The 11,889-nt window shown below is 59.4% G+C and overlaps 1 protein-coding gene across 1 annotated transcript in view; it reads left to right on the top strand.

Moving 5' to 3' along the window:
• DTX2 (deltex E3 ubiquitin ligase 2) overlaps positions 1-11,465 on the top strand; it is a 36,850-nt gene extending 25,385 nt beyond the window's left edge. The window contains exons 4-9 of the mRNA XM_045284670.1: positions 1,448-1,590; positions 4,136-4,209; positions 5,282-5,440; positions 6,273-6,434; positions 9,372-9,461; positions 10,803-11,465. Of these exons, the coding sequence (XP_045140605.1) occupies positions 1,448-1,590; positions 4,136-4,209; positions 5,282-5,440; positions 6,273-6,434; positions 9,372-9,461; positions 10,803-11,030 (856 nt within the window). The 3' untranslated portion in view covers positions 11,031-11,465. The remainder of the gene's footprint in view (positions 1-1,447; positions 1,591-4,135; positions 4,210-5,281; positions 5,441-6,272; positions 6,435-9,371; positions 9,462-10,802) is intronic.
• Positions 11,466-11,889: the final 424 nt, after the last annotated feature.

Here is an 11,889-nt window from a genome sequence, read left to right as displayed (position 1 = left end):
GAGAAGTAGCCCATTGTCCTTAACAGCAGGGAGTGGGCCCTACCTGTGGTGGGACCAGACTGTGGTCCGGCAACTAACTGCCTTCTGGGAGGATGTCTAAGTATCTGAGCTCCCACCATGTGTTGGCAAATAGCCTCTAATGTTTGGCATATCTTTGGGGGAGACAAAGCCGGGGAAAGTCTCTATAATCCCACAACCAGGCTGCCATGGTTTGAGGAGAGGTTGCCTTCCAGGAGCCCAGTTCATACCCTTGTGGGCCTGCTGGGAAGGTGGTAGCCGAGGAGCACTCAGAGTCCGGGGACTGGAGGCCTTGGGGAAGCAGCCCAGGCCTAGGGTCTCTGAGTAAAAAGGTGCCTGGTTCCATTTTCCCTCGCTCCACCTACCTGTCACTCTGTACCTGACCTCAGCTCCACATTTGCGCCCAGGAGCAGCCTGGTGGTGGCATTGCTGCTGCTTCGACTAAGCCCTCAGTGGGCCCAGCCCACACCTGCTGCCCAGGCTGTTGGTCTGCATGGCTGTCCCTGGGCTGGCTGCACTCGCCAGGTTTGTAGGAGGGAGGGGGGAACTTTTGTTCTTCCTGTGGAGGCCAGAGAGAACTGGCTTGGCTGGCTGCCAGGTTCCTTGCCCTTCTCTGTCAGCTGGTGGAGACAGTGCTGCCCTGGTAGAAATAGGCCCTATGAGGAGCCGACTCGGGCTCCATTTCTCGGAGGGTGGGGCCTGCTTTGGGGCTAAACTACATGATGAGTGGACAGTTGGGGCAAGTCATGGTGTGTGGGTAGCAGGGTAGGCAGAGGGTGTGGCCACGAGCCCCCTGGGTCATCAGTATGGGGAGAGGGTCCCATGGGTGTGTGGAACACTGGCTATCCCTGAAAGCTGTGACATGCTGCAGGCCAGATAGAGCACTCTTAGCTTCGAGTGCCCGGGAGGAGGCAGTGTGACCAGGAGGGCGCCTAGGGAGGAAAAGGGCGGGTGAGCTCCTGATGGCTGCTCAGCCCTGGGCTCCGTGCTGTCTATGGGGCTGTTCCTCCAGGAAAGCCCTTTGGCTCCTCTGCGGGCACTTCGCTCGGGAAGATGCCACCCTCAACTCTGCAATGGGCTTTCTGGAGTGGCATTCTGTTCCCTGTCCATTGACGCCATGGCCCTGCCCCGCTGCATGCCCTGAACGTTGCTGATGACTTGCTTGTACCGACACCTGGGGTCTTTAGACCAAGGCTCCACCAAGTGCCAGGCAGGTTGCAGGCTCCGGCGTTCCCAGCCTGCAGCTCAGCCCCATTGGTAAAGCTTGGCCCTGGCAGCCTAGAGTGGCCTACGTCCTCAGGGAGCTGTGTCGGGCCTGGTGGCCTCTCACCAACTGCCTCCTTGGACTCGGCTGGGTTTGCGAATGTCACCTGCTGAACAACCCCTCTAATGTTTCTCCCCCTCTGCATGTCTGATCTCGCACCCGTGTAGGCATGACGAGTATTCTGATGTCAGCCATTGGACTCCCTGTGTGTCTTAGCCGCGCACCCCAGCCCGCCAGTCCTCCCGCCTCCCGTCTGACCTCTAAAAGCCACAGCTCAGTTAAGAGATTGAGGAAAATGTCCATGAAAGGTAGTTGCTGCTCACAAGCACTCTCTGCAGCCTCTGCTCAGCCTCTTCCACATCTTGCTGCCTCTGAGCCCCCTCGCCAGTTGCCCTTCCTTCGCCCTGCGCCCTTCTCTCTCTGTGTGGCCTCGGGCAGCAGTGGCCCTTCAGCCCCTTCTTCCTGCCTTCCCTGCAGCTGGGCTGGCCCACTTCACACCCAGGTGCAGGCTTCCTCTTCCTGGCACAGCTTAGACAGTCACCAAGGTGTCGGGCCAGGCCTTGCGCTGGCCACTATCTGCACATAGGAGAGGCAGCTCTGTCCCTTCAACTGGGGCCAGTGTATCTCATTGGGACAAGGTAGGCTCATCCTCCTGGCCTCATCGCCAGCCCTGTCTGGCCTCCAGCTGGAGGCCCTTTGAGGACGTTCTTGCTGAACAAGGCCCAGAGCTAGCAATTACTCTCTATGCTACCTGAGTAGGGCATGGCCTTGGGACAGAATGGGATGTTGGGGCCTGCAAGCCTGTCTTGGCTCCAGCAGAGACTCAAGTTGCCAAGCTGGTGCCCCCTGCGCCACCCCCACCCCCCACCCCCCAAGCAGGTTGGTTGTGTAAATCAACATACTTGCTGGCATTGAGATGATTCTGACTCATAGCAACCCTGTGAGTAATGACATACAGAGTAGGAAATGCCCCCTCCCCCTCTGGCAGCCCCTGACTCCCAGCGATGGCCTCTCCTCTTCTCTCCCTGTGGGCATCAGCTTCTCTGGCACCCACCCTGCCTGCAATGGAGGAGGGGGCTCAGGGAGGCCAGCTTTCACTCAGGCAGCCATTGGGGTGGTCCTCGTGCTCCTGGCCCCAGTCCAGGGCTCTGCCCAGATGTGAGGACAGGACCTCTGGCAGGCAGGCAGGTGGCTCCCTGCGGCCCCGTATTGTCCAGGAAGAACACAGGCTGGCAGTTCCTTCATGGAGCAGCTGGCAGTCACCCGGCTGACCCCTTCTGAGAAAGTGGCTAGTGGGAGCTCCTCAAGTGCTTACAGGCGACTGAGCCTGCCGTCATCACAAGAAACAGACCATCCTGGGGAAATGGGGTCCTGCACTCTGCTCTGTAGCCACCAGGTTTTCTCAGTGCTTATCTTAGAGCTGCCCAGTTTGCAGGATGGCCACCCAGTCCCAGTGGTCAGTGGGTAGTGGTCTGGCATCTCAGCGCCATGACTAGGGTCAGGGTCCTGGGAGCGTGTGCGTGCATGGATGTCCTTTGCCTGCAGCTGCCTTTCAGGTAGTGACCGCTCGGACCTGTGTGGCCATTCCAGCCTTGGTGTAAGAACCTTGTGTCCCCTTCATAGAGGAGGGAACGGACACCTCAAGGTGACAGGATTGGGTCATGCAGGAAAGCCAGCATCGTCTCCAGGTCCCCCACCCAGCCTCTACCCTGAACCATACGGGCCACCTCCCCTTGCAGCCCACACCTGGGAGTCAGCTATGGGCCTGGGGTCCAGCGGAAGCCCCCTGGGCTGGGAGGGGAAGGAGCTGCTGTGTAGACTTGCTTCCTCAGGGCTGTGCCTCTGGCCCATGACCCCCTGCTCCTGCATGAGCTTCACTGCCCTCCTTATGATTCTGCCACTGCCCCCACTGCTCATTTCCTGTCTCACTAAAGGGAGGGAGGGGGTCCTTCCACATTGGGGGGCATGGAGAACCCTACCTGGCCTAGGACTCACCCAGCTCCATGCTCATGTGCACAGAGGAAGCGGGCATTCCAGGGGTGGGAGTGGGAAGCTGGGGGGCTGGGAGGGGCTGGGATTCTGGGGGGCCATCAGAGTGCACGTTCTTGGCCACTTCCCAGAATCCCTCAATTTAGGAGGGGGACAGCGTGTGGCTGAGAAGCCATAGTCTGCAAAGACGGGGCAAGGGTCTTTCCGACAGCGAAGACAGACTGACGTTTAGCGGGTCCACTTACAAGGAAGCTGAAGGAGGGCCTCATTCTGATGGGCAGGTGCCCTGGCCTTCAGAATAAGTCCAGCCCTTCGGTGTGGAATTCAAGACCCTTCAGGAGCTGTCCCCATTGGACATCCCACCTGCCAGTCCCAGCATCCTCTGGCTAGCTCCCCTCTCAGTCAACACGCCAGAAGCGTGGCTGGGCGGTTGGCATCAGGGTGCCCACGAACTGGCACGCTGGACTCTCTTGGCTCCTCCAGCTGACATCTCTGGCTGAGGCTTTCATACACGAACGACGGGCGTTCAAGAGATGCTGCTGCCAGGACCCGTTCCCTTGATCCCGGCTCAGCAATGGCTCTTCCCCCAGAGAGCTGTTCCTGCTGGAGGGCCTGGGCCTGGCTTCCAGCAGGCGGCCGCTCTGCAGACAGTGCGGCTCCTCTGAGCTGAGTGGGGCTCCATGCCCGCCCCATTCCACAGCTCTGGGCTGCCATGAGCGCCCACAGATGGACGTGGCCGCGGCTTGGGAGCATCTGGCCTGCTGCACAGCTGCCTTCTTGCCCGCTCACTCTCCAGGCCCTGTCTGGGCTCTGGCCTGGCCTTCCGGTGGGTGCTCCTGGGTGCTCACCTCCACTCTCTCCTAGGAGGGCCCCCAAAGCCAGAACCGGAGCAGGTGATAAAGCACTACACCGAGGAGCTGAAGCCTCCCCCAGATGAGGTAGGTGTCCATGTGGGAAGGCAGCCTTGTGCTCGGGGAGAGGCTTCCCATGATCCCTTAGGAGTCAGGACCATGCCTCCTGAGACTTGTGTTCCAGCCTTAGTGTTGCATTGGCAGCCGTGGTCCCCAGCAAAGCACTGGCTCTGTGTAGGCCTGGGTGCAGCCCTCCCTGTGTCATCTAGGACTGTGGCTGCGCAGGGCTGCAGGAGCCCTGCCCCATACACACACAGACTTACGTGGAAGCACCCTGGGTGGGCCCGCTGCCAGGCCTACCCAACTTTGTGCTTTTGAAGAGCACTGATTAGGGTTCCTATAATCAGCAGGCCTTGTGGACCCCGGGGCAGCTTCAGAACCCCAGCCCCTCTCTCCTGAGTGCCCACTCCCTTGGGAATGCAACATCCTGGAGAATTGGTAGGGGTGCAGGGGCAGCACAGAAGCTAGGGCTCTGCACTGATCTGTCTCCTGAGAAGAGCCGGGGCGACTAGGAGTGGCATGCAGAGGCTGAAGTCCTCCTCGAGTTCCTGTCTCCCTCCTCTCCCTCTGGCCCTCTGCCCCTCTGCCCACCAAGCACAGCTCTGTCTGGTGCCTCCAGCCCCCTAGACACCACCAGCACATAGATGTGAGCGTGGTGGTCTCCCTGCATCAAGCCCTCAGCAGGACCCTGGGACACACACAATGAAGGCCCGCTCCTGGGAGTGGCAGCCAGAGACAGACCCTTCCAGGCTGTGGTTCTCTACCCCCTCCCGTCTTGCCCTACACCTCAGTCATGTCCACCTGCTCTGTGCTTGTCCCTTCGGAGCATCCAGCTTTCTCCTTAGTCTGGAACAGTAGCCCTGTGCTTGCCCACTTTGTCGCAGGGTGGGGAAGCCCGTTTCCCCTGCTGTCCCCACCTGCTCTGTACTGCACCCCCACCAGGCTGTGTTACTTTCTCTGCTGCTGCAGTGAAGTCCTGGGGGACTCATCTGTGCTGACTCTGGAATGAATGCTGCTGGAATCCTGGCGCCGTCATGGCAGGTGGAGTCTCTTCCCCCTAGGCGGCGCCAGTGAGCACACCTGTGTGGTTTCCCTCTAGGACTGCATCATCTGCATGGAGAAGCTCTCTGTGGCATCCGGCTATGGCGATGTGACTGACAGCAAGAACATCGGACCCGTGGCTGTGGGCCGCCTCACCAAGTGCAGCCATGCCTTCCACCGGCTCTGCCTCCTGGCCATGTACTGCAATGGAAACCAGGTGCTTGCACCTGGGGCTGTCCCCATGTTGTCTGCACAGCCTGGTCCTGTAGAAAGCTGGGCATCAGCCACGGGGAGGGCCATCGGTGGGATCACCCCTTTGGCAAAAGCCTGTCCGCCATGGAGCTTGCCTGAAATCCTTTCTCCAGGTTCAGCTGTCTCTCTCCGACCTGCTCCCGTCCTCAGGAACAGAACCAGCTGGGCTGATCACTCCAGCCCCCTAGAGTCTGGGCCCCCTGAGCAGTAGAGCCCCGTCCTGGCCTCTGATCACCTGTCCCAAGTGCTTCCTCTGATGTGGGAACACTCTCTGAGAGGGGAGCGTGCCTCAGGAAATGTGTCTAGGGTCTGGCGTCCCCTAGGGTGAGGAGCCAGGCTGCAGAGCCCAGGGGACTCAGCCTCATGGGAAGGGTCCACTCAGGCACCACTGCCAGTACTGGGCCACTTTCCCTTTGGGGCAAGGCAGCGGGACTGGGCAGCACTTCTGTCAAGCTGTGGCCCCTATACAGTATCCCTGGGCTGCCCTGTGCCAAGCAGAGCCTCGTCGGTGAGATCTGCACAGGTCCTCCATGTGACTAGCTCTCAGACTCCTGGGGCTTTTGCTCACACCTCACCATCCTGTCTAACCTTAACCCATTACTGGAGATCACATACCAAGCGTTTGGTGCAAAATCCTTCTTGACAGAATCTGTGGGTAGGAGCGTTTCCCGGAGGGGGGCCTGGCTGGACCCCTGCAGTGGCTGTGGGCGACCCATGCCTTGCCTCCCCGTTGAAACTGACTGCCCCATGTTCTGGGTCCCACCAGCTCAGTCTGTTGCCCTCTTACCTTGTTTCAGGATGGGAGTTTGCAGTGTCCTTCCTGCAAAACAATCTACGGAGAGAAAACAGGGACCCAGCCCCGCGGGAAGATGGAGGTGTTCCGCTTCCAGGTGTCTCTCCCCGGCCACGAAGATTGTGGGACAATACTGATAGTTTACAACATTCCTCATGGCATCCAGGTAATGGCGACCCCAGCACAATGGCGCCTCCTTGGACCTCTCTCAGGTGTCCTACAGCCTCGACCCTGAACACATCCGGGGTCAGGCTCCCAGGTCCCCTTAAGGCATGGGCTTGGGAGGGCCAGGTAGGGTAGGACAGGGATAGGGACAGGCTCATAGGGATGTGGGAACAGGTGACAGCAGTCCTTTCCTGAACCAAGGAAGGCTTCCTGGAAGAGGTGCTGTCTTAGCTGCACTTCTATTGGGCAAAAGACCAAGCTGATAGCAGGACACGTGTTGAGTGGCCAGATAACTAGGGTGCCCATGTGTGTGTGAGGCATTGAGGGGGGCTCCCAGGTGGTGGAGCACAGGGCTGGCAGGACCATGGGGGCCGGGGGAGTTCCCTTTTTTCTTGGAGTCGTTTGGTGAGAATAAACCCAGCAGCAGCACACACAATTCAGCAGTTTCCACACGTGCACTTTCGTAGCATTGATGACAGGCTTGAGTCTTACCACATGCTCCTCCACCTCTGACTTACTCCACCCCCAGGACACCACCTGACAGCCCCCGCTGGTTCCCATCTAATTTCTCAAGGTGTCAGTCCCTCTGCCCGCGGCTTAATTCCAGCTCCTAGTGATAGTTCCAAAAAGCTGATGCTTTTGTCCACTTTTTGCAAGAGACTCGGGTGGGCTGGACCTTCTGCTGAAGGCTTCCTGTTTCCTCACCCTCTGTGATAGCCCCTTCTTCCCTGGTCAGAGTGAGATCAGAAAGTTCCAGATCTTGTGTTTTCAACTGTCATCTCTCATAACAACACTGCACACAATGTTCTGTGGTCAGTCTGTCCTCCAGGGAGCACTGCTACTCAGGCAAGATAATTGTGTGATAATCAGTCTGTCCTCCAGGGGGCACAGCCCACCCCCCATCCGCCCCCGCCAGTTATTACTGCCTCTTCTGTTTCCCACACACAGCAAATCCCCTTCAGAGCAGTGTTACCCTCAGAATGGCCTGGAGTTGTCTTCCTGCCCTGTGAGCGCTGCTTGCATCTGAATTGGCATTCAGGGGAAGCTCAGGCAGACTTGCCTCTGTTTTAGGAAGCCGTGGGACACCCCCACCCCACTCCACTCCACACCAACCAAGTCTTGTTGGTTTCAGACTTGAAACCAGTAACCAGTAGTAACCAGTTAGTTATGTGTGTACCCTCCCCTCGAGATGACTGCTCCCTAGACCAGTCGCCTCAGCCAGCAGTCCTGGGCACCCCTGTAAGGGAGCAGGCAGGCCCACACAGATGCACAAGATCCTTGCTTCAGAGACCTGAGCTCTGGGGTGGTGCCCGAGACCAGGAGTCTTTACTGTGGGAGTAGATGCCGCTGCACAGGCCATCTTGAGCGTGTGAGGCAGGGAGGTGCTGGCACACCCCAGGTGGACCCCTGGGGAAGTCTGCCTGAGATGAGAGCCCTCCACCCCCACCCCAAGCATGCCGACTATGGGTATAGCCACCACTAAAGACTCCGCTGCACAGAGCTTCCTCTGGAAGGGGAGCAGACAGACCAGAGCTGACCCCTGCTGGGTCTGTCCTGTTGCTTTCAGAGACACGGAGGGCGGGAGCTGTGTGAGCAGACTCCAGAGCACAGCCGCCTCTTCCTCTGTAGCAGCGGTTCTCAACCTGTGGGTCATGACCCCTTTGAGGATTGATTGACCCTTTCACAGGGGTCGTCCGATTCATAACAGTAGTAAAATGACAGTTCTGAAGTAGCAACGAAAATAATTTTATGCTTGGGGGTCACCATAACATGAACTGTATGAAAGGGTCGCAGCATTAGGAAGGTTGAGAAGCACTGGTCTGTAGCAATGGCAGTAGGCGTCCAACCGACAGTACCTGGGTGTGGGTGGGTACTGCCTTGTTGATTTCTGGTCAAAGCTGGGGGTTCTTTCTTTGTGCCAGCAGCGGCTGTAGTGACTGGGGAAGCCAGCTCCTGTTCTGGGGCCACTGTCCCTGTTCACAGCAGCCAGTGGCCCAGGTGGCTGGGGCAGAGACAGGGCTGGGGGAAAGCCATTGTCCTGCCTTTTGTAACATTCGGATTTGTTGATTTTGCCTGTCTGCAGTCACCTGTTGCTTTCCTCTGCCCTCCTCCATACCCTTGCCACCCACCCTGACTCCAGCTCCCAGTCTCTCAGAGCTGAGCCCTGAGTCCTTGTTGGAGTGGAGTGGGGGAGCCCAGAACAGTGGGTGGCTCGCAGAGTCAGGATCCCTGTGGTCCAGTGACAGACCCACAGGATTGGGTGGCAGAGTCTGGATGTCAGCAACAGAGGAGCCCTGGCCCTCCAGTCTCCTTCCTGGGGCCCAGGTTGATCTCAGAGCCTGGGACAGGGTTGGAGAAGACGTGAGGCTACAGGACCAGGAACCTGTACCTGCCCAGGTACCTATTCTGAGTCACATGCCTCCCCCGCCCCCCTTTACTCCACTTCTCTCCAAGGCTCCACGTCACAGTGAGTACATGTCAGGCAGGGCTACAGCCCACGTGGGAGATGTCACCATGTCATGTGGCAGGGTCAGAAGCCTGAGCTGCCCACCATCCCCACACCTCATCCTTCTGGTTTGCTGCTGCGTATTCCCACGTCCCTGGGTGTTCTGTGTCTGTGTGTCAGGGAGAGGGGGAACACCACCCGCCACTCAGGAAGACCCCCATAGGTCCAACAGCCGGTGTCCAGGAGAAGATGGCCTCAGCCTCTGGAGGGCTTACTCCAAGGCTCTCCCGGCCGGGTGGTTGCGGGTGGAAGTGAGGCTTCCGTGGGGTCCTGCAGGGGCTGGGATTTCAGGTGGGAGCTGGTTTGGTCCCATTCAGTAAGAATGGGCTCCAGTCAGGCAGACGGGCTGTTGCTGGTGTCCGGCGCCCCTACGGCCAGGCCCGAGCAAGCCCTCTTCAACCCCGCTCATCCCTGCTCTTTGTGCTTCTACAGGGCCCTGAGCACCCCAACCCTGGAAAGCCGTTCACTGCCAGGGGTTTCCCCCGCCAGTGCTACCTTCCTGACAGCGCCCAGGGCCGCAAGGTAAGGCCTGCCCTGGAGCTTGTTTCTGTTGGTGGGTCAGAATGGACCCCTCTCTCTGGGAAGGTATCCTGTGGCAGCCATTTGCGTAGAGTGCAGAGCAGGCTGAGGTGTGGGAAGAGCCTTGGCCAGGCTGCCCTCTGTGCTGTGACAGGAGAACCCGCTGTGCTGGGGCCCTCGCCCTCCTGCATCCTGCCCTGGCACCTGTTGCCCGGCACCCTGGGAGCTGGGACACTGGCGGTGTTGGCTCCCCCCACCGCAGCCATCTCCCTCTGGAGGCTGAGCCAGAACTGGGACTTGGACATGTGCAGGGGTTGCGCTCACGCTGAGCTTGGGGAAGGGCCTTCTGTGTCTCCCTCCCCTTCTTGGTTTCTTGGCTTTTTTGGAGGGTGGGGATGGCAGGGTTCTTGGCCCTAGAGTGTCGCTGTCACTGTTATCCCATTCTGCCTGTGGTTCTTCTCCCTTTGGTCAGGAGGCCCTCGGGTGGACTGGCACCTGCCCTGCTGTGGTTTGGCCTCTGGGGACTTCATCTTCGGAGGCCTTCTTTCCAAGCCAGAACCTAGGACACTGCTCCGTCCCTGGACTTGGCCAGGGGCTCTAGTGAGGAGACTCTCCCAGCAGCCCCATGGGTGGGTGAGCTTCCATGCTCCCAGCCAGTGAGAACCGAGTGACGTGATGGAGGCTCCTGAGCAGTGGAGTCTGCACCTGGAGCTGCCCTCCAGAAGGGCCCTAGAGGCCAGCTGAGGGCTGGAGTCCAGGATGGCAGGGCTAAAGCCTGGGGGTGGGAGCAGGGGCGGTTTCATTCTAAGTGGCTGTGTGAAGCCGGGGTGGGGGGATAGGTGGCGGCCATGAGTGCAGGCTGAGCACACAGTAAGAATGGGAGGGGCTTGGAAGACCCAGATTCCACCAAGGAGTGCATCCAAGATGGACCCTGGAAGGTCCTAGCTTTGCGCCTCAGGGACTTGGGCAGGGGCAGGAGTGGGTGGAACCCAGTCTTGTCTCCAGCAGGTTGAGTAGTATGAGCCTCTATTGGGCTATTGGGTAGGCAGATGTAGTTCCTGGGGTTTTGGGGGTGGGTGAGGCCTACAGCCAGAGGCTGGGCTCCCCGCATGGCCCACAGTGTTGAGTGTGATGAGGCCACTGAGGTTGCACCCATGGAGAGAAGGCCAGAAGCCCGCAGCCCCTGCACACGACTGTCAGGGCATTTGGTTAGGGGCATCCTCATCCCTGGGGAAACATGATTTAGGAGATTGGGTTGGGGGTGTGTGTGTGTGGCTACAGGCAGACTGCATCTCTTCCCCAGCTCAGGCTGGACGCCTCACCACCCTTGTCCTCCGCCCGCAGGTTCTGGAGCTCCTGAAGGTGGCCTGGAAGAGGCGGCTAATCTTCACTGTGGGGACGTCTAGCACCACGGGCGAGACGGACACTGTGGTCTGGAACGAGATCCACCACAAGACGGAGATGGACCGCAACATGACAGGCCACGGCTACCCCGACCCCAACTACTTGCAGAACGTGCTAGCTGAGCTGGCTGCCCAGGGCGTGACCGAGGACTGTCTGGAGCAGCAGTGACCACCAACCTGACCTGCCCTGCCCCGCATTGCCCCGCCAGGCTTCCTCCAACGGCCACCCACTCCCCCACCGCCGTCTGGGATAGCGGGCAGGAAGGTGCCTTCCCGAGAGGCTGGGGTGTGAGTTCTGGTACTGGGTGTGCCCCTAGATGCCTGGCTGCACCTGTGTGTCAGTCTCCTCTCCTCGCCCACCCCCCACCCCCCCAAAGCAGGAGTCTGTGTGGGAATCGGGCAACCCTGAGGAGTTCTACTTGAAGCCAGGGCATAAGATGCAGCTACCTCACTGCATGGGGCCCTTCTGCTTTGGGCCCCTAGTGCCTGGGACCTGGCAGAGGGTAAAGGGAGATTGTCCCATCTCCCTCAGTGTGGGCAGGGCGTCTGGGTCAGCTTCTCATACCTCATATTTTCTGTTTGCAATAAATGCCCAATAGCCAAAGCCAACAGACCTTGGTGTGTGTATCAGTGGAGAGAGGAGGGGGTGTGTGCGCGCGTGAGAGGAAAGAGAGAGAGAGAGCGAGCGTGGGCCCCCACGTGGGAGGGCCAGCACACACCGTGGGGCCAGGAAGCACTCGCCATCCTGCTGCTGCAGACGGCTCCGAGCAAGGGGGCTTCCCACCTGCTAAGTGAAGAGGCTGTGGCTGGGAGGACAGACCACCTTGTCCACGAGCAAGTGCAGCCCCACTACCCCATTCTCCTTCCCGGGTTCAGGCCAGCAACTCTGCCCCCCTTCCCCCCACCATCCCAGAGCAGCCCCACCCTAGTGCAGCACCCCTGGCAATCTGGTTTAGAGCGATGTCTCCTCAGGGCAGGTGGGAAACATGATGTGACCACAGGTGATGAGGTCCTAGCTAGGGGATGAG

Source organism: Echinops telfairi, unplaced genomic scaffold (genome assembly GCF_000313985.2).
Source record: "Echinops telfairi isolate 266 unplaced genomic scaffold, ASM31398v2 ScPeMD7_5;HRSCAF=22, whole genome shotgun sequence".
Taxonomy (NCBI): domain Eukaryota; kingdom Metazoa; phylum Chordata; class Mammalia; order Afrosoricida; family Tenrecidae; genus Echinops; species Echinops telfairi.
This window is presented reverse-complemented; position numbering and strand designations above follow the sequence as displayed.